The sequence below is a fragment of the Setaria viridis genome, chromosome 1 (assembly GCF_005286985.2).
Source record: "Setaria viridis chromosome 1, Setaria_viridis_v4.0, whole genome shotgun sequence".
Classification (NCBI taxonomy): domain Eukaryota; kingdom Viridiplantae; phylum Streptophyta; class Magnoliopsida; order Poales; family Poaceae; genus Setaria; species Setaria viridis.
In genome coordinates this window covers 11,704,380-11,730,589 of record NC_048263.2, presented here as the reverse complement: position 1 = coordinate 11,730,589, position 26,210 = coordinate 11,704,380, and the positions used below count along the sequence as shown (strand labels likewise).

The 26,210-nt window shown below is 42.4% G+C and overlaps 1 protein-coding gene across 2 annotated transcripts; it reads right to left on the bottom strand.

Annotated features, from left to right (window-relative positions):
• Nucleotides 1-177: 177 nt before the first annotated feature.
• Nucleotides 178-7,750, bottom strand: LOC117846788 (protein MRG1). Of its 2 annotated transcripts, none has more exons than XM_034727886.2 (11): nt 7,463-7,750; nt 7,135-7,188; nt 6,962-6,975; nt 6,481-6,626; nt 5,868-5,906; nt 5,701-5,738; nt 4,808-4,912; nt 4,166-4,245; nt 1,988-2,157; nt 585-669; nt 178-502 (listed from the first exon to the last, which is right to left on the bottom strand). In XM_034727886.2, the coding sequence occupies exons 1-11, from the start codon at nt 7,616-7,618 to the stop codon at nt 421-423; spliced, it is 969 nt and encodes a 322-aa protein (XP_034583777.1). In that variant the 5' UTR covers nt 7,619-7,750; the 3' UTR covers nt 178-420. The 2 variants fall into 2 exon arrangements, with proteins under 2 accessions (XP_034583777.1, XP_034583782.1); XM_034727891.2 differs by having other exon boundaries at nt 5,868-5,903; nt 7,463-7,749.
• Nucleotides 7,751-26,210: the final 18,460 nt, after the last annotated feature.

The following is a 26,210-nucleotide window of genomic DNA, read 5'->3' as shown; positions in this document are numbered from 1 at the left end:
AAATCACTACTAAATTACAACTACTTCACTTAAGAACAGGATGCATCAATGTTAAAAAAAATTCCCCCATCGCAAACACGTTTAAGGTGGCAAATGACCATAATAATACAACCCTATCTCTGTATAACATTGTTGGGAGGGAGGATTTCCGTCAGTCTCCATTGGCCACCTTCAAAATGACAATACAACTCAGCCATCTTAGCTCAAACAACATTTCAAGAAATTACAACATGCATATGGCAGTTCAAGTACCAGATTCCACACATCTACAGAAGCTATCCTACAACTTTGAATGCACACTAGTTGACGATGTTCATATGGCAGAGTCCTAAATGATGCCCATAACAAACAACAATGGCAGACTAAAACCTACGCAACAAGTCCAGCACAAGATGTTACATAATAAAACATTCAGATCCATCATTTGGATTTTGATCCATCAGCACTTTTACGATCATCATACACAGAGGCAAAGAAGGTGCTCTGATTCTTCTGAAGAAACCTGACAGCAAACCCATCAAATGGTTTAGTCAAGTAAACCAGTTTGGAAACATACAAGCATAATACTAAGCAAGATAGCATACTTGAGAATGTCCAGCAATTTCTGCTGTAGCTTGTTCAGCGCATCTTCTTCCATATTGACAAAAGCAAGCAACTCCGGCAATTTCACTGCAAAGTGGTGCAAGCAAACACTTTAAATACTTACTTATTAAGTAGACAAGGGCATGGACAGACACAACATGCTTGGGCGAAAACTAACTATTAAACAAAGCAATATCAATTATACTTAGCCATATGTTAGTAATATGGTGCGCAAATAAAAAAACAAATTCATCACTTTTATAGTTTTGGGGAAGTCTTCTCACACTGAAGCCTTGCTAGTTGATTACCATATCAACAAATAACATTCATATAAACCACCCCATCTGTATCCCAAAAAAAAAAAGACTGCTTATCATTCATCTAGAGGAAGGGGATGTGGTCTATGCACAGTTGCACACCCACCCAAACATCATCATGTGCCCCCTATCAAGTCCCACAGCATTCAAAGTTCAAACACCAAAGACCAGAAATGGTGATGCCGTGATGGTCTACCACCCTGTAAAATTTCAAGTACTTAATTTCCATAGTAACGAAGTAATTTTTAGTACTTAATTTCAGTAGTAACGAATTAGTTTTTTTAGGGAAAGACTTACCTTTTCAAATTGTTATTTGTTTTTGTTTCTTTGCAGAAGCATTTTATTATTTTGTCTCTTCCAGCACAGATTGGAATTTCAAACAAGGAATTTGGAGGATGGCAAACCACTTACGCCTCTTTTTCTCCAAACTTCTTTTGAGTGTTCTCTCAAAAAGTTTCCATACTTAGGCTCTCCAGCATTTTTAGGAGGCCCACCGACAACTGTTACCCTTTGAAATTTATCAAGAAAGAATTAACCAAGTTTTTAAACCAACTGTATCTATCTCCCTCTCCCAAATCCCTTCACCTTCAGCTGTTGACATCACAAACAGCCATCAGCACAGTGCACCGTGTAATGATCTAAGGACAACTATACCTATGACCTATCTACCATGAAGATGATGCATTGCCTTAAGTACGAAATTCAAAGAGCCTGGTGTGCAAGAGCTGCAGCAAACAATAACAAGGAATACCATGGCCAAAGTACCAGTGAGCAGGAAATAAGGCATGGGAATTACAACGTTGCAGTATCAGCAGCCATGATAAAATCGGTTGCAAAATTTTCATTTTTGTCACTAAGACAGGTTCTCACCATCCCAATTCAGATTCCTATTTTACCACTAAAAGATACAACAAAAATGAGATGAATAAATGCCTTAGTGGTAAAACAAACAATTAATAGTATAATAGTATAACAATGAACATAATTGTCTATGACTTCTGCAAGAGTATATCCAACTGAAACAGAAGGAAATGATCAAAGAATAAACCAAAAACATAAAGTCTCATGCAATTGGCAGTTGGACATACCAAAAAGACGCAATAGATGCTCAGCTCCATATACAGTTGAGGGTGAGACGTCACCTTTAACTTCTTCAGTATACTGATCTCGCTCTTTCTTATACAAAAGCATTGCGGGCAATGCTTTATCAAAGTAGCAGCGTAATCCTTTCAAAACCTCAGCATAGGAGTCATTTATCCTTCAACACAAAAGATAGAAAAGCTATAACTATAGAAGGGAAAACCAATGCTTGGTACTGACAAACGACCAAAATGAAATTGTTTTAAAAAAAACTAGATCCCGGGGGAAAGACTGCCCCACGACGTTGCTTTAAGAAGAAGCCTAAACCACTTCTGGATCTAGAAAAAGCCCGAAAGGCACCCAAGCGGCATTCTCCGCGCCGGCAGCTGAAGGTAGTTTGCACAGCAAGGGACCTTTGTTTTAATCCAGCCCCTTTTAATTCACTCCCATGGGGAGTCGAACCCAGGCCTGCTGGGTGCTAGCGCTACTCAGGTGCTCTATCTGCTAGGCCAGAAGCCCTTTCACAACCAAACCAAAAATAACTTAAAAAACTAGATGAATGATAAATTACTTTGGACCAGGATAAAATGTAATTATAAAAACTGTAGCATAATAATAGAGTTTGAATAGCCGCAGTTTACCAATATGAATAATCGAGCTGTTATTTCATTAGCTGAAGCTGTCAGAAAATATCAGCACACTGATGTAATTGAGAGGATTGTAATGTTAAAATTTTCAATATGAATAAGCGAATACCATAAAACACTAAATACTATATTTCTTTTGGCTGAATGATAATTAAAATGTGCTTCCTTCTATGGCCTTGAGAAAATTTTGCTTCCTTATCTGACACCAACTTTAACTTTCATGCCTTTCATAGCACTGCCATCTATCCGTTAGCATATTCCGTCAACTTATTCCTTGTCCCATGTCAGATTTTAGATGTGAGGGCCAAAATAACCTCCCTCTCCCCAGGTTAGCGCAACATTCGACCATGAGGACGCGGTGGAGCCGTCACTGACTGGTGACCGCGGCACGGGTGGCTACGACAACATGCCTCATCTCGTCATGCGCGGGAGCAGCGTAGCGCGCGAGAACGGCGGCATGGGAACCCGAAATCCCCGGAGCTACCTCTACCGCCGTAGGAGGATACGGCGAGGAATGGGAGCCGTATCTATCAGCCCGCTCACGCCCAATAATTGGACTCCAAGCACTGGATAATGGGAGCCGTATCTATCAGCCTGCTCGCGCCCAATAATTGGACTCCAAGCACTGGATAATGGGAGCCGTATCTATCAGCCCGCTCGCGCCCAATAATTGGACTCCAAGCACTGGACTTGATGGATAAGTGATTTTTTTTTTCTTTTGTTTTGCATAACGATATTTTGGACTTGATGAATTCTGTGTATGTATGAACACGGATTGTGAGATACGTGTATATTTGTCTTTGGACCTGATGTTTGAAAAGTTACTAGTTAAAAAAATTTACTTGATTTGTGGACAGTATATGCACTTCTGCTATATATATTCAGGAATATCACCTCTATTTCTTATGTGTGATTAGTTAAAAAATAATTTATTACGTGTATGTATCGACAATTGCATAGCTCAAAAAAAGAAAGAAAGGAATAGTTACATATATGTGTTAGTGCAAAAATATTTAAATCATGCATTGAACCTTTTTTGTAATTTTTTCGTTGCACAAATATGTATGCATACTGTATATGGCACACGAGGGCAAGTCGTCTTTTCAAGTTGCACTTAACTGTCAAATGGACGACAGTGTCATGAAAAGCATAAAAGTTAGAGATGGCGTCAAATAAGGAAGCAAAATTTTCTCAGGGGCATAGAAGGAACCACAATTTAATCCAGTGTCAAACAGGGAATTCTCTCTATAGTCAATGATGAGACGAAGACAATGGACATCCAACATAACTATAAACTTATTGCAAAACTAATCACAAAAGTTGTCCAAATGGTAAAGGAATTTGCAGGGTTAGAAGCCAGCTTTATACCAACATCCTGATGGGAACAACCCTTGCTGCTAGGCACAATGAAGTTACATTCTATAATGGTACCAGAAAAGAGAGATCATGGTTCAGGTAATGCTATTGCACAAGCCCATGAGAGACAAGAAACAAAAGTATGCATAAGAAATAAGAATCATGTCTGCATAGTATACTCACTTGTTATCCTTCTTTGCCCGGTGCTCCAAATATCTCTTTAGAATATCATCAACAGTAGGTGACCGTGGTAGTTTTACAAGCTGCAGGCCAAGCAAATCTCATGGTAGTTCAGGATGAATAGCAATGCAAAGCAAATATGGTTATACATTTCAAAGAAAGAAAAGCCTGTCATCAGGCGTTCAGATCCATTTATCACTAAGTTAACTTGCTATTTCAGCTGATAATCATATTTCCCCCATTTATCAGTGGGTCTGGAAAAACAAATGCAAGCTCGAACATTTACAGTATTTTTTTTTTTGGGATCCTACCGCATGGACAAATCAGCTCTTGAGGTCTGATGTGTGTTTATTGAAATGTGCAAGTAATGGAGGACTGGTGGCATTTCTTATTTGACTGCTAGTTCAGCAAGTGTTTTGTAATATTAATTAGAGTACATCATTTTGGTGCTACAGATATGTTATTATTTTCTAATATTCAAGCTGGAGCACAAAGGCTTTTTTTTTTCAATGAGCTTGTCACTTTGGGCTGCTGGATTTCCAAGCCAACTAACACAAAGTACCAGACTACATAGTTTAGGAAACATTAAACTGTACATTCAGAGACAGTAATGAAAGGCGACACAGACAGAGAAGTATTAAATACCTTACCCAACTGGGTGACATTCTCCCAATCATCCACAAGTTGCTTCTTCAGTGTCAAAGGAAACTGTGACACTAGGAGACTCTCTGATGATCTTCTTTCCTTTTCCTGAATCATCAGATATAATAATTCCTATGTTACAAGACTAGTGGTGATTTGTCACAATCTGTCAACTTGCCAGAGAAAGACATCTTAAACAAAGAATTTTAATAGTTTGTGTTATTATGGGTGGGTGCGGGAAACAAATTCATTGTGGTGGTAAAATGAATATAAGATCGCCCCATTTGAATGAACAAGTATCCAACATTCTGAGTGCTTTTATTTTCAGGGATTAATTCGTGTCAGAATTCTTGAAGTCTGAAAATTGAATTTCAGAGTTTGGATCAGCTTAAAAAGCACATCTCCATGAGTTGCCCAATATTTTCTGATGTGGAAGTAGATATAAAATGATGAGATCATCCTTACAAAAAGAAAAAAAATATCATTAACTTGTCGCAAAGAAAAGGACATAGCCAGTTCAAAAATGTAAGTTACAATCAAGGGAAAAAAATTCCCAGCCAATACACATAATTTCCAAAAACTTTTGTGCTTGCAAATACAGGTTATGGGCCCTCCACGCCAAGAAAATGAACTAGAGCATGGAAGACACAACATTTCATTTGGCAAATTGCAATAAATGAAAAAGTAACAGATGCAACTGAACGGCACCAAAGAATAGAAACAAAGTAACAAGTGTATTAGTAATTAGCAAGAGCCTGAAAGGGAAAAATCACTTGCTCAACAATACTCTGTGAAAATGCATAGTTTAGTATCATATTGGACCAATAAAAAGAAAAAAAAGGAATTTCATGGAAAATAGTACATTGTGACATGGAAGATTAAGGAATTATAGTCACCTCAGTCCCAGGCTGACTCTTGCGTTTCTTCCCCTTTACTGAAATTTCAAAATGATAAAGATAAATTAGACAAATATAATACATCACGCAAATGTCAAAGCCGAAAAAGAGTAATGTTTAACTAACAGAAGGTAATAAACGGCACAGACAATACTAAAAGCACTCACCGAGACTCTTAGTGTCGTCTTTATCAGCTTTTGCATCTGCTGAGCAATGATCATAGTCAAGTAAGACATCAAGTAAAGACGATAAAACATGAACAGGAAGATTGTAGGTCTCTTATAAGAATTTATTAAACTTCATAATTGTTTAATATCAAAGGTCATTCACATCCTATCACAAAATTATTCCGGCAATGGATGGTAATTAAAAATTATCTTCACAAAATAACTCCCCAGCATGCAATTTCAGCCTGATCTGTCAATGTTGAATGATCAAAATGTTCAGCTATAGCTACAACATCCCAATGCCTCGCCATTCTTGATTCTACTCTAAACTAGGCACCAAAGAAGAGATGAATTCTTCATAGTAACATGACACTCCCACAGATAGCAAGCAACTGACGCTAATAATTTGGCAGAACTATTAACACAACAAGAAATCCAACTGGACTGCAATCCACACTTGTCCATATACTAGAGAAAGATTTGTTTGAATAGATAATGTAAGCATCAGTTCAGCATACAATGTATCATGGATAGGACTAGAACCTATCAACCTGGCCATCAATCACAGGCTACCAGTTCGTAGAGAAACATAGGGAGACGAGAGCAAGCTAACCATTGGCGCCTTTCAGTTTATGCTGTGTCGACCGTCCAGACTTCATGGATTTGTCAACAACCTGGTTCTTTTCAAGCTCTTGTTGTTTGCGGACATTTTCCTCCGTCAATTTCAATAAGCGGTCATTTGCAACCCATTCATCCCAGCTATATACACATTGGAAATTGAATATGTTAAGAAGAATGTGTGCTTGGTGAATTAGAACAGCAGGGAGGGCAACTAGTTAAGTGTGATGACAACAAAAACAAGCATTTGACATGAACTCATTACTCACGAATAAGAAACACTATCAAAATATGGTCGTTAACCTCAAAAGGCAATGCAGTGGTTCGTTTAAACAGCAGCCAGCACTAAAAATGGGTTGTATTGCTACTAAGACCTCTAAGAAACATCAGAAAAGATATGTGCATGATTTTTTTCGGGTGGGGGGTGGGGGTGGCTTATCTAACATCCATCCACTCGTGGAGTATGAAACACTTACTTCTTATTCCATCCCTACAAGAGAAGACAGAGAATTAGAGAGAAGTAGAAAATCTGCCAGGTATATGCAAGTTCATATGTGGGTAATAAATATCCTGGCGGCTAGGATAGGAAGAAATCATGCGGAAACAATGCATTTAAGCATGCTTACACAATGTAGTGACTTAGACTTACCAGATAATGGACGAAGTAGCGCCATTCATCTTCCAGATTTTCGATTCTTTGAACCTTGTGAAATTGGAAGGGGGAAAATTCCGTTAGCAGTGAATTGAAGAAGCCCAGAAAAAATCTGTGAGTGATAAATTCTAAACCCTAAGAGCAAGCTCAATGTACGCAGGCGGAAGAGAATCGTGGACCGACGGGGCCGGATGATACTGTAACCCTAACGGGGGAGAAAGGAAACCCAACACGGCACAGTGCAGGCTTCACTAGTGAGTGTATCTCGGATCCAGGCCGTCATCATTATGGCCGGAAGGGAAGGGAATGGAAAGCGACGGCGAACCTTGGCCTCGTAGAGGAGGGGGCCGTGGTAGGCGAGGACCCTGTCGCCCTCCTTGAAGGACGGCTCCGACGAGTCCTTGCCTTTGCCCTTGTCCTCCTTCTTCTCCTCCTTGTCGCTGCCCCCGCCGCTCGCGTTGGTGTTGGAGGAGCTCCCCATGGATTCGATTCGCCTCTCACCGGAGCGGAGGGGAGGGGAGCGGAGTGGGAGCGGCGGAGGAGGGGACAGGGGTCAGCCGGACAGGGGAGAGACGGGGGGGAGGAAGAGAAAACCGACGGTAACAGTTTCGGGCCAATGGGCCGCCTTTCTTTGATTTGGACACTGGATGGGCCCAAATGCAACTGCCTGCTGCCGCGATTGAGTGAAATTTAATTTAATTAGCGAAACATGCAAAAACACTTACTGGAGAAAATGAAAATTTTAATATTAAAATGAAAAATAAAATTCAATTTTTCATTTTAGTTAATATTAACTGTAAAATTTAATTTAACGGGGGAGGAGGAGATGAATTTTTTCTGAAGAATAATTAATGTTTTTTTCTCTTCACAGTACGCGTAGACCTGTCTTGACTAACTTGTGAATTGTTTGCAACTCAAAAAAAAAAATTCTCCAGGGCTTTCCATACCAAAAAAAATATTGTACCAAAAAAATAAAAACAGTTAAAAATAGTACTCCTTTCGTTCTAAAAATATGATTTTTAATTTTGTACTGAGTCAAACGTATCTCATTTAACCAAGTTTATAGAGATTTCCAATATCTACAACATCAAATTAGCTTAATTTAAATTCAACATGAAATATGTTAATATATTTTTCTATAAACTTGGTTAAAGTTAGATAAGTTTAATATAGGACAAACAAAAAAAACATCTTACTTTTTGAAACAGAGGATTACTAGTTTTGTCATAGTAACAAAGATCATCACAGTTTATTCATCGATGATATTAGTGCCATTAGTTTTTGCCATAGGTTGGTGTCATTTTGGAGGCAATGTACCAATGTACATTTGTATCCCAGTACTGAATCAATGGTATAATTCTTCACTCAAAATAACAGCATTGTAGTCAGTTCATAGGTTGGTCGTGTCATCAAACTGCAGTGAGAATCAAACTGCATTGATAAAGCTATAAAGATTTTAACATCAGAATTATTTGCATCTTTAGAATTACTGCAATACAATGTCTCGTCATTTGCCTTCTCTACGGCCCCATGCTTGTATATATGGAAACTTGAAAAATTTTCAGATCATTGCAAGCTACATCTTGCTTGCTAGACTGAGATATATTGTCTCTTCAGGTGACGAGGATCCAAATTTAAACAAGGAACTACAAACATTCTAAGAGAGGCTGCCAAGATGATATGGTTACCCACAAAAATATTTTGCAAGTTCTCCATTTCCATTACCTCATAACAGAAACACAAGTGCACAAATAAAATATGCCATATCCAGTGAAGAAACTACAAGGCGTGAAGACAGGTCATATACTAAGATAAATTGTATAAGATCATTCATCTTGATTATTGTCCTCCAATGTGAATGGAAGATCGGAAGACAAATGATCATGAAGGGGGAATATTTTTTTGTTGCCTAGTATATGACAAGACTTCATCTTAGAAAGTGAGTCTAGTTCAATTGGTCCGAGGCAAGGCAGGGGATGTTGTTTTGCACTCCAACTATCCAAGTCCAAACTCTCCTATTTTCCTTAATGAAAATCCACGTAGTTCCTCCTAGATGGGTCTCTCTTTTTTTCACAAGGCTTCATCTCATCATTGTATACTTTTCCTAATAATTGAGAAGCCATATTAAGGAGAGCCATATTAAGATTCACCCCTAACATCACATACTCAAGATCACTATTGTTTTATTGCTCCATTGTTTAATACTCTAAGGTTGCGTTTGGGAACTGGGAAATGAGAATTGGGATGGGGAAATGAAGGAAGAAGGATAACATATCCCTTGTTCGAATTTATGGAATGGGAAAAGAATAGGTATGGGATAGGGATAAGATGAGTTTATTTCCCACTGATGCATACCCAGCAGGAGGGGTGAGTTTTGGCTGGGAAACGAGGAGGGGGTGAATCTGACTTACTGTTTATCTTCTCGGAGCGGATCGTCGGGCACGGGTCGCCTCCTTGCCGATCTCCATCGACGGCTGCTACTGCTGGTCGTGTCCTTGCCGCATTGCCGCAGTCGCTTGGGAATGGCGGCATCTGTCATGCGAACGGGTGAAACGCTGCCGGCACCGGCCCTAGTGGGAACAAGAGGAGCATCTTGCGACTCCCCGGAAGTTCCTAACTCGCCTAGCTGCACAGGTCACCGGAGCTGCTGCACGAATCGCAAGCCGTTGCCATGCAAAGGCTGGAGCTGCCGCTAGAATCACAAGCCGCCATGCTCACATGTGTAGGGGTTCAGAGCTACCGCTTGCCTCGCATAATCTGGCCACTCGAGGGGATCTGAGCCCGATTGGGTGGGACAACCATTTTTGTTCATTTCATCCGAGATTTTGACTTGAGCAAGCAATTGATATAGCGGAGTGGAGTTGGGTGCCAGGAGTTGGATGGAGGGGATGCTGGATGGAAGACATTCTTATTTTTATTTGCTTGCTTCATGGGTCCCACTACTAACCTTATCCCAAACCAAAGAGAAAACAAACAAAGGAAAGGGATAAAATCTGATTTCCCTTTCCCCTTCCCACCTCTTCTTATCCTATCTGATTTCCGTTTTCCTAGTGGTTTGTGTAGTGTTCTTTTTGCAGGTTTTGCTTGTCACTGGTTGGCACTTAGTAGATAGTTATTGTACATTGTACAAAGATTATTAGAACACAAGGGCACCATGACAATGAGCAGGTTCAGGTCATCATCTATTGTTGTTGAGCCCTCAGCAGAAGTCGTCGTTGTGAGTGTTAAAATTGTGGGATCACTAGGTGCAAGAACTAGCGGGTAAACAACTTGTTCTTAGGTGAAAAACAGATCCTTAGATCTAAACAGAAACAACCGAGAGGGGGGGAGAGAGAGTGAGCAAGGGCACTACCGTCGGGCTTGGTCGACGAGCTCGCCATGGTGGTGTGATGGTGTTGACGATGACGATGGCAGCGGCAAGGTGGTGGCGGTACTTCCCGCCGCTTCAGCGCTAGGGTTTAGATTGGGTTCTAGGTGTGTCGGTGGGTTTGGTGGGCACGTCCAACTTTGGCGTGCGTGCCCCCAGCCCCCACCTCTCTTTTTATAGCGCTGCGCGACGGGGGCCCGCAACCATGAGTTGGTTGTGCGCCCCTGATCAGGGTGCTAGATTAGGGACTCCGACTACCAAGCCGGACAAGATCAAACTAACATTCTCCCCCTTGATTTCATCTCATACTTAAACTTAGTCTTAAACTTGGAATGCTTAACTTAGCACCCATTTCATCATAGATCAGTGTATAGAGCATGCCTCGTCATAATAGTCGGTTATGTACTATTAGATTCAACAGCTACAACACACCTTTCTATTTTGAAACAGATTCTTGTTCTGGGCCCTTAGTATCCAAGGATCATAGGCTTTCCCGTAAACCCATGCCGGCAAAGTGTTCTCTGAACACATTGGGCGGTAAGCCCTTCGTGAGCGGATCCACGAGCATTTATTTTATTCTTATATGCTCTAGACTAATGGTATGATTCTGGATTTTCTCTTTCACAACATTAAAACTTGATGTCAATGTGTTTGCCAACACCACTTGACTTATTGTTGTGAGCATAAAATACTGCTGGCTCATTGTCACAGTAAATCCTGAGTGGCCTTTGAATGCTGTCTACCACTCTCAACCCGGGTACAAATTTCTTTAGCCATTTTGCCTGCCCGTGGCCTCATAACATGCTACAAACTCGGCATGCATCGTGGACGATGCTATGATAGTTTGATTGGAGCTTTTCCACGATATGGCTTCACCTGAGAGAGTGAATACATAGCCTGATGTGGACTTTCTATTGTCTACATCTCCCGCAAAATCTGAATCTGAGTACCCTTCTATTTCAAGGGAATCGGTTCTTCTATACGTTAACATGAGGCCTTTCATGCCTTGTGTATAACGCAATACCTTCTTTACCATTCTCCAGTGATCTATTCCTTGATTATCCTGATATCTGCCAAGTATCTCAGTTACAAAAGCTAAGTCAGGGCGTGTACATACTTGAGCATACATTAAGCTTCCAACAGCTAAAGCATATGGGACCACTTTCATTTGATCGATCGCATATTGGTTCCTGGGACTCTAAAATTTTCCAAATCTATCGCCCTTGACAATAGGAGCAGGCGTAGGTTTACTCGCATGCATACTATACTTCTTTAGAATCTTTTCTAAGTATGCCTTTTGAGATAATCCTAAAATCCCCTTTCTTCTATCTTGGTGAATTTCAATTCCTAAAATGAACGAAGCTTCACCAAGATCTTTCATATCAAAGTTCGAGGACAAGAACTTCTTTGTCGCTAATAGCAGACTAACATCAGTACTAGAAAGTAAGATGTCATCTATACACAGGATGAGGAAAATGAATTTCCCACTCTTGAACTTTGCATAAACGCAATTGTCCTCCTTATTCTCATTAGACCCAAACTTTCTTATTGTCTCATCAAACTTCAAGTACAACTATTTGGAGGCTTGTTTTAATCCGTAAATGGATTTCGTCAGGCAGCATCCCATACATTCTTTTTCTTACACGACAAAACCTTTGGATTATGCCATGTAAACATTTTCATCCAAATCTCCGTTGACAAATGTCGTTTTTACATCCATCTGATATAATTCTAAGTCATAGTGCACCACTAAAGTCATTATGATTCTAAAAGAATCCTTACATGAGACTAGGGAAAATGTGTCATTATAATCTATTCCTTCTCTTTGCGTGAAGCCTTTTGCTACAAGTCATGCTTTATATCTTTCTACATTCCCTTTGAAGTCACGTTTAGTTTTGTAGACCCATTTATAGCCTACTATCTTGGCTCCTTTAGGAATTTCTTCTAAATCCCAGACTTTATTGCTACTCATAGATCTCATTTCATCTTCCATGGTTTCAAGCTATTTCGATGAGTGAGCGCTTCTCTTGGATTCTTCAAATGAGGTAGGATCTTCCTCCATTTGAACTTCTTCACTGACATAAACTTCATAGTCATCAGGAATAACTGGCTTTCTAACTCTTTGAGACCTTCTGGGGGCCTCAACATTTGGCACATCTTCCATGTGGGGCTATTGCAGCTCTTCCCCATGTGTAACAACAGGTTCTATAGTATCCTAAAGGACAGATTCCTCATCTTCATTTGTTGCTGCCACGGGAGAACTAACAATAGGTGCTATTACCATAGTGTCCTGCACTGTCAGTGCAGCAGCAGCAGGTATTGAGAAAAAAGGTTCCCGAATCATCGGAGTGGGTATGTATACCTGCTTCTCCTCAAGGCTAATTTCTCAGGGTACTGTGCTCCCCCTGATCATCTCATCCTCCAAAAAGACAGCGTGTCTCGTTTCTACAAACTTAGTATGTCCGTTAGGACAGTAGAAATGATAACATTTTGACGTATCTGGATAGCCAATGAAATGGCAACTGACTGTCTTAGGATCTAGTTTTCCAATATTTGGGTTAAATACTTTAGCCTCAGCCGGACAGCCCCACACACGCAAATAATTTAGTGAGGGCTCTCGTCCAGTCCATAACTCATACGGTGTTTTAGACACCGACTTACTGGGAACTCGATTAAGAATATGAATGTCGGTTTTTAATACCTCCATCCATAAATTAATCGGTAAAGTGGAGTAACTTATCATACTTCTCACCATATCCATTAAGGTACAGTTGCGTCTTTCAGCTACTACAATCTGCAGAAGCTCGCCTAGTGTGGAGTACTGAGCAACTATGCCATTTTCCTGTAAGAACCTTGCAAAAGGTCTAGGAACTTGGCCATATGGGGTATGTCGACCGTAGTACTCCCCCCCACGGTCGGATCTTACTATCTTAATCTTTAAATTATGCTAATTTTCTACTTCAGCCTTAAATATCTTGAATTTATCCAACGCTTCTGAACATTCCTTAATGGGATAAATATAGCTATAATGTGAATAATCATCTGTGAATGGTATAAATGAATCATAAGCATGCATAGATGTCATAGGAAACGGACTACAGATGTTTGTGTGAATTATCTCTAAAATTCATGCGCTTCATTTGACATCTTTCTTAATTTTCTTAACAAACTTTCCCTTAATGCAATCGATGCATTTCTCTAAATCTGAAAATTCTAAGGGTGGAAGAATTGATTCCTTAATTAAACATTCAATTCTTCCCCTCAAAATATAGACTAAACGATAGTGCCATAATTTCGAAGATACGTCATCAATTCTTTTCTGCTTATTTCTTACATTCATAGACGAGGGGGCATTCACATCTCAGCATTTGCAACATTCACATTCTCACAAAGCGATAGCAAATAAAGCTCGTCTTGTCTGAAGGCAAGATAAAGTTAGGCACATAAATTTTACTACCACATCAGAATTGGAGTTAATTTAAGTTTTGAAATATGTACCAAAGGTTTTATTTTATTTCAAGTTTTAGAGAATAGAACTTTAGAATATCAGAAATCATGAAGAACAAATTGTGAAGCTATGAATACTATGAGTACCAGAATTCAAATTTAGGTTTCACATACCAAATTACATATCCAAATAGGCAATAGCATATCCATTGTTTAATGTATAGCTGCTTATCTGTAGAACAAAAAAATACCATGCTATTGTATTTTATTTTGGGTTTTGAAATCAAATTAGAATTCCCAAGAATCAGAATTAAGAAATTTCGAGAATCACAGTTATGCCTTCATCCACAATATAACCATTGATCAGCCAAATAAGCTATAATCTTGGCTTTCCAACCTAGACAAATATGGCCAAATGCAGAACCAGTCGTGTCTGAGATTCATGCATGTTTCGTAACATTCCACGTAACCACATTGCAGGGTTGGATAGTGCTGTTTTGCGTGGAGCACATCTCACTCGTCGATTTAGGCTCTTGGACACAGTATTTGTGCACAGCACACCGTTGTTATTAAAAAAACATTTCTCTGACCTAGGAAGAGAGAGCGCCTGTTAAAAAAATAACCAAAGTGATCTTAGAGTGGGTCCCACCTATCAACCCCTCACTGTTTTTTCCATCTCATCCTCTGCTCGTTGCACAAAGAAGTGAAGCTCCGCTGAAAAAAAAGCCAAGCTACGCCTGTGCGCTGTTGGCCTCTGCTCGACGTGCACCTGCCCGTGGCCTCGCACAGAAGAGGTGAGGGGCTGTTGAGTGGGACCCGCACAAGGGTACTTTGGTCAGTTCTTTGTTGATTCTTTGTTTGACGAAGAAATTTCTCATGACTATTGGAAAGCAATTTGTATCAAGCTCCTATTTAACTTTTTTTCCTTAACGATGACAAAAGAAATGACTTGACCTTTGCTCAAATAGATTCTCAGATTTCTGCGTGTACCATACGGATGGTTAAGAAATATCAATTGAATTTCTAAAATACAGATAAGAAAAGATCATTTTATCACAAGCCAAAGCTTTCCAGAGCCGTCTGCATTGAGTAGTAACAGGCAAGCTTCATGCTCGTCTAGACAACCGATGAACGTTCCTCTTCCACCAGCCAAAATTCTCCAGCAGTGCTTATGCCCCAGATCAACGCCAATAGTTACAGCTGCATCTTTGTCAGCCCCACCACAGATAGCAAATTACAGTCAACTGACTGGCAAGAACAATGAAAAAGAAACCAATTGTCACCACCTTAGTACAACAGCTCATGTTATGTCAGCAAACACATTAATGAGAATAATGGTAATGCATGATGGTAAATCATCCAAGCAAGTTGTACCAAATGTGAAACATAATCTGAAGTATATGTCGTGTTTGCCTATGAATCACACAAAAAGTACATACATAACTAGAAATACGTTTTCTTTCACTCCCTATGAAAAAGGTATATTGTCTTTCGGTCATACCAATATTTCTTTAGAGCCCATTCAAATATTTGTGTAAGAAATTTCCGTAGCAAGGCTTGGGGTATGGTATATTACCTAGTATAGATTGGGTCTGTTTGCGTATTAATCACAGAAAAAAGTACATACATAACAAGAGAAACGAATCACTATACATAACAAGGCTCGTCCTTACCCTCCCCGGCTGGAGGCCGGCCCACAGCTTCCCGGTGCTGCTGCGAGACATGGCGTGGACCATCTCGATGGCGCAGGCCACGGCGGCGCCGCGTGTCCTCGTCGCCGTCCACCAGCTCACCGGCGAGCCGCGAGTAGCGCGCATGCACACTCCTGGAGCCGCTTCGGATGATGGAGCGGCAGCGCGCAGTCTAGTGTGTCTCATTCGATTCGCGGCCGCGGCTTAACGCCATTTACTGCTTGAAGGGGTCAAAGCCGAAGCCCTCGTCAGCCTGCAACGCGCTGCTGCTTGAAGTTTGATTTCAAACCGTCTGACGATTGGGGTTAATACGTACGTGGATTGGTTTAGCTTGGTTCCTGTAGACGGCAAACTGGGTTGGGGTGGTTGGCAGCAAATGTAATCAATGTCGCGGTGTGGTGTGGTTTTGGTTCAGTTACCAGAGACCATTAGCAGCCTTAATTGTACGCAATGCAATCCTTGCAGGATCATTCCATTCCTAACTGATTTCCTTACTAGCCGGGAATAAGGGGACCGGATCATCGTAAAGCAAACAAGTTTGGTCAATTGTCCATCCTCTTATACAATGCTATACGCTTTCTCCACGACTACTAGATCTCCTCCTTATATGGACGTAGTGAACACCATCAGCCACCTGTGTGAACACCGACTTAGCACCGAGTCCAAGTTCATGAACTTTGACAGCACCGGCAGTAGCAACTAGCAAGTCCATCTTAGAAACCAGAGTTATACCCTCGAATCAGCAGAAATGACAACCATTTTGCCACTGTCCAGATTGTGGGGCCAGATGTGAATATGAAGATCTTGTACATGCATTAATCTCACGACCATTTCACTGAACACCTTCACCGACAGCTTAGCTGCATATACCAAAACAGCCCTTTAACATCAATACTTCAAACAAGGTGTTGTCCAAACTTCACATAAGCAATATACTTGCAGCAGTAGCCCACTAACACATCAATCCCTATCATCGAATCATCAACGTATCAAAGAACTCATGCATGCCTCATATGACAACCATACATACACCATTCCCCCATGAGCAAATGGCACCAATAGCAAGCAAGATAGTGGGCAATCAACACATATGTCAAGAGAAATACCAAATCAAGAGTATACACAAAGATTTACATATTTACGTGGAAACCCTTGCGAGCAAAAACCACGGGCGGCGAGCAATCAATCCACTATGAAGATGAAGGATACAAGAGGTGGGAGCCAACAAGGTTGAGGAGGCTCCAAATCCTCACAAATTTCACTCTTCTATCGGTGGATTTGGTAGATCAAAACCTCACCCTCTCCTCTCAAACTCTAGCTACAACAGAGAAGAGCAGCTCGGGCTCCTTTAGGGGCTGATTTTGAAGATTTTCAGAAAGCCCTCTAAAGTTACAAAATGTTGCAAACAATTCCTATTTCAGCTAACCATATGCCTAAGCACTCTTTTACACCATCTATTAGCCAAGATGATGCACAAATGGTGGAATTAGGAGCTGCATATTCTCACACATATGAAACGTGGAAGTGGAATGGCCTGCCACCGACAGCTTGTAGTTTCCAGTTCCATTGTACTCCAGCACATCTGGTAGTGCAATGGTTGGCATGTATGATTGAACAGAGGATGCTTAGCAGCGCAATGCGGTGATAACAAAGTACACCAAGCAGATCTAACCGTCCACCAGAAGAATGTGAATAGGGTGATGGACCCCAGCGGCCGAGGGACCTCAATTGGAGGTGAGGTGAGGTTGTGCCAAGCACCACCTCGTACCTTGTGTATCTCCATCATCATCTCTGAACCCGCCCGCCAGTAAGCACAGGCGCCTACGCACCGTCAGGCATCTACCTGTCGAGCTACATACCGCGTCTCTACACCTGCAGTCGGGACTGAGAAGTCTGACAACGAGGTGACCATTCCGGCAACTCAAGATGGACTTCACTGATGTGCCCGATGCGCAGGCATCGTTGAGGGCCGAGCTGGCGCGCCGGACGGCAACGGCGAACTACGGCGGTGTGTCAGGCATCGGCACGAACTTGGAGAGGCTGAGGCGTGCGTGCTCGACGTAGAAACTATGGAGGAGCGGCGGGTGGAGGTTGAGGAAGCAGCGGAGGAAGGCCAGCTTGGAGTCAGAGTCGGAGCGTCAGAGGCGTCCATGGTGGCGAGCGGGCTCGGCCTCGGCGGGCGCCCCTACTGCCCTACCTGCCGTAGCCGCAGGCGGCCTGCCGGGAGATCGAGCACCACCTCCTCTCCCTGGCTGCGGTGAATGCGCTGGCGGTCAGCTGGGCGCAATGGCGTTGCGCTTTTGCCTGATGGCCTCCGTTGATCACCTGCACAATCCAACACCGGAACGTGGCGACGGCAATCCGATCGGAGGCTTCGGAGCAGTGGCCGTTGCGTTTTTTCCGGGCGCGAAGCTGCTGGCAGTCGGAGACAAACGGCCAACTTAATCTCGGTTTCCGGCATTGCTTCAGCAACGGGCTCGGAATTCGGAAACCGAATTGAAGACGAGTGCAACCTGATCGCATGGCAAGGCATGGGCAACATAAATCCCACAGAAACCCATTCCCTTCCCATCGTGATCAAGGTGCAGCCACTACTACTCTCGCCAGATTCCTCTCCCCTCCAAGAAACAGACAGAAACCACCACCGCACCATGTCGACGAAGGCAGCCCAGATCCTCGGGCATCCGCCCGGCGTCAACTTCCGCCCCGACGACGACGAGCTCGTCGAGTTCTTCCTCCTGCCGCGCCTCCGCGGCGAGGCGTCGTGGTTCCCCGGCGTCGTCGTCATCGACGACGACAGCGCCGCCAACACCCTGCCGTGGAACCTCCTGAAGCGCCACGGCCTGGTCGACGACGGCAACGCCTACTTCTTCGTGCACACCAACAACGAAGTTGCTCGCCAGGATCGATACTGCCCCGGCGACGGGACGTGGGTATCGCAGAGGCAAGAGTCCGGCAGCTCGTGCATCTGCGGCGAGACGATCAAGTGGAGGAGGACCAACCTGAACTTGCAGATGGGCCGCGGCAAGAAGGGCAGCATGGGGTGGGTGATGCACGAGTACACGCTCACCGAGCCGCCGTGCCCGTTCCTCAAGATCTGCCACGTTACCTTCACCGGCCACGGCAAGTGGCGCAAGCGAGTTCCAGACGACGAGTCCGACTGCCAGGCCACCGGTGAACCAGCATCTAAGCGACCTCGCGTCGCCGTCACCGCCGCTGCCGTCGACACCAGTGTTCCAGCGATCTTCCAGCAAGAACACTCGCTGCCTTTTCCGATTGACCAAGGCATCTCAGCGATGACTCACCAGCAACAGATGGTCATGATGCCCATGCCGGACGACAAGAACGACTGCCAACCAGCCAACAGCAGTTCAGCGACTTGTGCATATGGATCGACGATGACGACGGCCGATCAAGACTCCGGCGCGGCGCATGCCTACGCAGGCGAAGAATCGGCGCAAGATACTGATGAAGAAACCTTGGAGTGGTTTAGACTTGACGGCAAAGACTTGCTGGCCGATGCAGAACCAACGGCAGAGCAACACTATGGATTAGACCAGCAGGACCAGCTGTTTTGGAGGTCCATAGGGGTTGACACCGAGAACATAGTTTTCTAAGCCGTTTTGTTCAGTCATCTGGTCCAAGATATGATGTACAGCTCTAATCTAAATTCTAACTCTGTAATTATTTCCATGGTTCCAACACTGAACCAAAGTGCTAATGTTGTAAAGTATGTACTTTCTTTCCATGCTGCGATGACAAAAGTACCTGTGTGTGAACCAAGATGCTGTTCTTGTGATTGTTTATCAGCAATTTTTTTTTGTTTATTCTTGTACTTGTGAACAATATGCATGCTTGATATGAAAATTGTATTCATTTCATCGATACTTTCGTGTGTACCAGCTGATGGCATTTTTCTGTTGAACTTTTGTTTGATGGAAAAAATTTCCCATGAGTGTTGGAAGCAATTTTTGTTCAACTTTATATCTAAACATTGTATCGATTATTTCGACACCAAAATGGCTCCAAATTAAAAAATCAGTTTAAAAGTTGTAAATCTGGTGGAGATCTATAATTTTCGTATAATATTGTCTCCATCCAAGTTCATATGAAAAAGTTACGATTTTTTTAAGGTATGTAGCGTGAGGACGGGACATTATGCAAATTAAATTGCCGATAAGGTGGGTGCAAGAGACGTTCCATCAATTCAAGCCGCTATGGCTATTTAAAATGGCTATAAAAGGTATAATTTTGCATTTTGGGGATATATATTTTTGCAAAACACTAAAATAAAACATATAAAAATGAATTTTTTTTCGGAAAACTGGATAATCGAATGGACTTGAAGAGTGTCGTTTGGTCAAAATCTTAGCCCAAGTCCAACTTCAGCATGGCCCAACTATCCCAGGACGTGGCCCTCTTCAAGCCTAGCGGTGCAGTGGTAGCCCACAGGCGGACCAGGTCTGTTGCGACATTCTCCTCGCCTCGAAACTTTTATTGATCTCTCTTAACTCATTGTGTTTTTCATTTTATCTACAGCTTTTCCTGCAATGGCAATTTATAAGTGTACTCTGATGTTTCAGGTTATAGCATCTATAAGCTAAATAATGCATAGATAGATGTAAAGCTTGAAGCATAGACATGCTCGATAAATAATGCATTTTGTACAGCATAACTAGTAAATGCCAATAAGCACATCAGAGGACATAAATACTATTAATCTGATAACTGTATTAACTACTAATCAACAAATATTACAATCTTGTGTCTGAAATAATGGACCACATACATGGAATGAACCACATGAATAAACTAAACGAAAAGAAAACGACAGCTAAGAATAATCCTTCCGTCACCGGCTCCGCGGGCATCACACTGCCGCTTCCGTCCCCGTCGCCGCCTCCTCTTCGTCATCCTCTGTCTCCATCCGCGCTGCCATTCGTCATCGTCCGCGAGCCGTGTCCTCTCCTCGGTCCGGCGCCTCATCCAACCTCCTCCGTCCGGCACCCCGTCCTCCCCTCCTCCGTCCGGCGCCCGTCCTCCCTCATTCTTCGTCTGCGCGCCGTCCTCCATCCACGCCTCAAGCCCCGATCCGCCTTGCGCGCATTGCCGCCGCGGCCACCCTCGCGCATCATCGACCCCGCACTGTGCCCACGCGCGTAAAACCCCGGCACCCGGCGCTCTAGTTAATAAATTTGGCAGTGATGATGCAAGGCAGTGATGCAAGCTTTTTTTTTTACTTTTTTCTGGTTATATAATTAATAGAAAATTATGGATTAGTAAAATTGTATAGGAAGTTAGAATAAATTTTGGCAGTGATGCAGGTAGTGATGCAAGCCTTTTTTATTTACTTTTTTCTAGTTATAAATTCAATAGAAAATTTTGGATTGGTAAAATTTTATAGGAAGGTAGAATAAATTTGGCAGTGATGCAAGCCTTTTTTTTTATTTATTTCTAGTTATACAATTAATAGAAAATTTTGGATTGGTAGAATTGTACAGGAAGTTAGAAAAAATTTGGCAACGATGCAAGGCAGTGATGCAAGCCTTTTCTATTTATTTTTTGTAGTTATAAATTAATAGAAATTTTTGGATTGGTAAAATTGTATAAGAAGTTAGAATAAATTTGGCAGTGATGCAAGCCTTGTTTATGTATTTTTTTCTAGTTATAAAATTTGGTAGAAATTCTTAGAAATTGTACTAATTAGTACAAATTTTATAGAAATTCCAACAAATTAGTAGAAATCTGTATAAATAAATTACGCTTAAATTTTTATAGAATTCAGTATAAATTTGTATGGTTTCACGTTGTTCTTCTATGAGTTCATGTATGTACATTAACTTGTAATATATACATTAAAGACATTTCATGTAATTAAGTTTCATTCAAGTTTTTTTGTGTATTTTTAGGAAGTTTTCGTGTAAGTTTAATTTCGTGTACGGTTTCATGTGTACGTTTCTATGATTTCATTTATATACCTTAACGTACATGTAATTATGATTTCATAGGTGTTTGGAGTAGTTGAGATGACGGACGACGAGAATGCAAGATTTATGCTGGAGGACATTATTGCTGGTAGAGACCATAACGTAACGTACACCAAAGAAGAGAGTAACCAGGCGGACACATACCTCAATCGTTGAGTGGCCCTTTCCCAATCAGAAGCACAGCCCGATCCATAGGACCAGCAACAGTTCGCTGTTGATTTCATCAGGCAACGTACGTCATGTGAGCTGCATGTACCGGTCGGCAACCTGATTGTTAAGGTATACTCTTATACATAATTAATATTTATATAATAATCTTCTCAATCCATCGATCCACCACGCCTCAGGATTGGAGTTTAATAACATCTTTATTTCTACTATATGTATAGGTAGCATACGCGAGTGCCTTACCAAGCTGGGCAACGCAGGCGAGCTATGGCATGGAGATTGCACCTGGCTATGCTAGTGTCTCGGTAGAGCAACTCGTTGATCGCCAATATGAAGGCTATGAGCTCAATTTCCCGGGAGGCGTTGGGGAAAGGACACTAGGAAATGCGATTCAAGGAGGTATCATTCTATGGCGCAAATGCTACATCATCATCCCGAACATGGAGGCAGCACCCCTCCCGGAAGAACTCGAGCCGCAACCATCTCCTCTAATGGCAAGACCGACTTCTCCACCACGATCAATTACAGGATCATCACCACCATGACCGTCGTCGATGCATGCTCGATCAAATTCTCCATCTCCACATCCAGCTGGTAACAATGACGACAACAACACTCCTCGCCGCTCACCGACGACGCCGGGACTAAGAGCAGTCCCGAGTAAGGTACCTGCAGCCCCGAGAAAGGAACCTGCTGGAGACCCGATTATGAAGTCATGACCAACGGCTCCCAAGCCAGCACATAAAAAGAGAAAAACAAATAAGGAGCCTGTAGTGACTCCTGAGGAACGCTGGTTCGAAATCCAAGTAGAATGCAAGGAGTTGTTCAGGAAAAGAGCTGAACAAAAAAAAGCATGGGAGATGGAGCCACAACCAACAATTGATCCAACTAAATCACAATTTATTCAGAAGATGTCACATTCGAACAACGAGGCGATGTATATAGGGAAAAAAAGAAAAGGAAAGTCATCTTCAAGTGTTGTTGATCGCCGCCTTCGTCATGTACAAGAAGGAGACGCTACAAGGATAGCAGCAATGCTCAAGTCCCAACAAGATCAAGTATTGGAATTTATGAAAGAATTTGGAGTGGGACTGGATCAATGTATAGAGCTAGGTGGTCACGAGCCAGCAGCTTCACAGCCATTTCAACCGAGATGGACGTTTGAGCTAGGAAAGTCTTTGGTAAGGCCTGAGTTGGTAGGCAGCCTATCACCAATTATGTACGAATTCCATGAATGGTACATGAAGATGTCCGCCGACCAGACTTCCATGTTCACCCTTAAGGTAAAACCGATAGATTTTTACGGCGAAGGCGAGAAATGCCTCTGGCTGGAATTCAAAGATATATACGAAGTGTACCATCAAGATGCCCTAGCCGTCTCTCTCATCAGTGCCTGGGCTCTGTAAGTATCCATTTATCTATATGTAAATTTTTAACCATATCATTATTTTTTATGCAAGCATCGCGCTACTAACTTTGTCTTCCTTTTTGTGTAGGGTGCTAATTAAGAAGTGCCGACAAGAAGGATACTTGCATGTTGGCTTCATGGATTCATCCGTAGTTAACCAAAGCCAACTACTATATTTTACAGATAAAGTGTTGGTGGAATGTTTCAATATGTTGGACCTTTCAGGTGGCAAGAGCTACATACTACTTCCATACAACTTCAAGTAAGTATTTGTAAGTACGTACACCATCTATCTTAGTATCCTTTTTCCTTATCTGATTAATGAATATTTACGTACACAGTTACCACTGGATCCTAATAGTAATTGAGCTTGATAGAAGCCGAGTTACCGTCCTCGATTCCTTGAGGAAACCACTAACGGAGTACCAAGAGATTCAAGACATTCTACACTTGTAATTAATAATTCTAGACCTTTATCTCAATACAAAAGTGTATTTCCTAAATTTTTGCCTAACACTATATCATTCATCATTTAAATCCGTAGGGCATGGAAACAATTCATCAAAATACAACGCCAAGGTGCATTCCAAGAAAAACTAACATGGGACACAGACTTCCCGATACGTATGAAGTTTGCATATTTTGTACATTCTATATGACGAATATTTTATAACTTGTTTTTTCCCACTAACGTGCTTAAGATAGGAACAAGGGAATAATCTATGTTGGTACTATGTCTGTGAGAACATGCAAAGTTTTCTGTCACACAAAGGCTAGGTTGATGCCGCAGGAAAAACAGGAAGTACGTAATATAAAATAATACTATTGTTGGTGCTAGAAATCAGCCGATTGAGCCTCTAGCGTCGGACACACGACCCGGGAGAATCTGCTTAACTCCTGTCTGGGTGGTCGCCCTGGTGCGGTTCGCGCGGCGTGCCAGCCAATCTGACCTGGTGATTGGCAAGGAAAGAAATGTGTCAGATCCCAGAGGCCGCGATCGGCTAAGGTTCCGATCTCGAGAAAGCTTATCAGCGAATCGGCCGATTTGCTATAATAAAGAAATCGGCTATAATACAGCCGATTACCAGGCAACGTTGATAAAGAAAACTGCTAGAGTAATCTAAACAACGCTACAGTAGCAACATTAGGAATAGATCTGAATCGGCTATGTGGAAAGCGGTAAATTAAGTAACAAAATACAAGAAAGCCGAAAATTCTAATTCCAAGCTGGGTAACTGGTGATAAAACTAGAACAATAGGCAAAACCTAGAACTCTAGTGAATATTGATAACTAGTGAATAAATCTAAACGAAACGACAGTGATACGCTCGAAGTTAAAGCTTAGATATTACTCGATAAGCGGAACTTACAGAATCGGCAGGAGATCAAGTTGATGCAGCCCCGCCAACCCGTACGAACTCGTGAAAAGAAGAAAAGTATTGGCGAAGTCACCTACTCGAAAGTAAAGTACGAGGAAATAGTAGGTTGTTGTATTGATTTGATGATCATTACAGATCGATGAAGGCGGCTATTTATAGCCTGTTACAACCAATCTCTTAACCGACTAGGACTCTATCTCTAATTTTAATGAAAACAAATATTTACAAGTATGATTCGTATCGAAGTTGATCGTCGCGCTCCATGGGCCGATCTCCTCTTTATCTTCATAGTTCATTTTAGGCCCATATTGGCCCAGTTGCTCCAGCCTCCCAATCGGCCGATTTCCACCAACTCCATCCGCCGAAACACTGCAGCACCAATCGGCCGATCCTCAACTGTAGCACCAATCGGCCGATTCCCAATCGTGACCTCCGCGCTTCGCCGCATCACCTGATTCCTTCCCTTCTTAACACCGATTTCATACGTGTCAAAATCTGGCGTCAACACATGCCCCCCAGTTTCGGAGTAAAACATAATCTTTACTTCGAAATTCCTTTCAACTTCCCTTTCGAAACAAACGCATTGAAAATATCCTTCCGTTTCGCGGTCTTCAGCCTGATGATTGCAATCTTTTCGAAATGGGCGCCCACGACAACCACTCCTCCAAAAAAATCAAAACGCCGGCGTGGTAAAAATTCCGCTTTTACCCCTTCTCAGACCGCCTTTAAATATGCAGCTCGAAGCTCAAGAGGACCCCGAGGAGGATGAGGGAGCGTCCAGTATGGACATTGAAGAAGACGGCGCCCCTTCTCCTACTCATAGTGTCCATTTGTAGATAAAGAGTTACAAGGGACTCATTCTTTTGTTGTACTCCTCGGCAGCCTAAATTTTGGAAAGGATTGTAATAGGTTAGCCTTGAGTCGAGTACTCCCTGTGTTGGAACACCGCTGTAAATGAAGTCAATTCCTGAGTCTGGCCTTTAACTCTTGTAAAGTGTTGGAATGTTAGACTAAGTGAGTTGAGCCGCGACCACACACGCCATTTTCTGTGAGTCTGTTCAAGTTGGCCGATCCCGGTTCGCGAGATCGGATGCGCCGACCTTTCGAGGTAGTCTCCGCCTCGCCCGACCCCTTTTTAGTGTAGATCGTTGCCGACCCTTTTTCTCGGGAGGATCGCCTAGCCCGACCCCGTGGCTTAAGTTTGGATTCTAGGAGTCTGGGTAGGGTATGATTCGCCCGAAGTTGAGTACAAGGCTAAGATAAACGCTAACTAACATGAGGATGAGAAGAGTGTATCTCCCCTATGAGGAAGTGTGTTGCATTATCAGCAATAGTTGCATTGGAGAATTTAACTTATACGTTCCATTGTTGGAATACTTCTAAGATTATGAAATTAATGGAACGTTAACTCTTGCAGATGGCGCATCGCACCAGATCTGGTTCTGTGCCCGGCAGCAGCGAGCAGCGACAGGATCTCCCCCCACCCCCGCCCTCATCTCCATTAGAGGCAATCCTAGCAACTCAAACCGAGCTGCTAAGGCATCTTGTACAAGGACAACAGCAGCAGCCCCATGGTGGAAGGGCTCAGCAGCAGCCGCATGTTGCTCGCTATGAGGACTTTTTAGG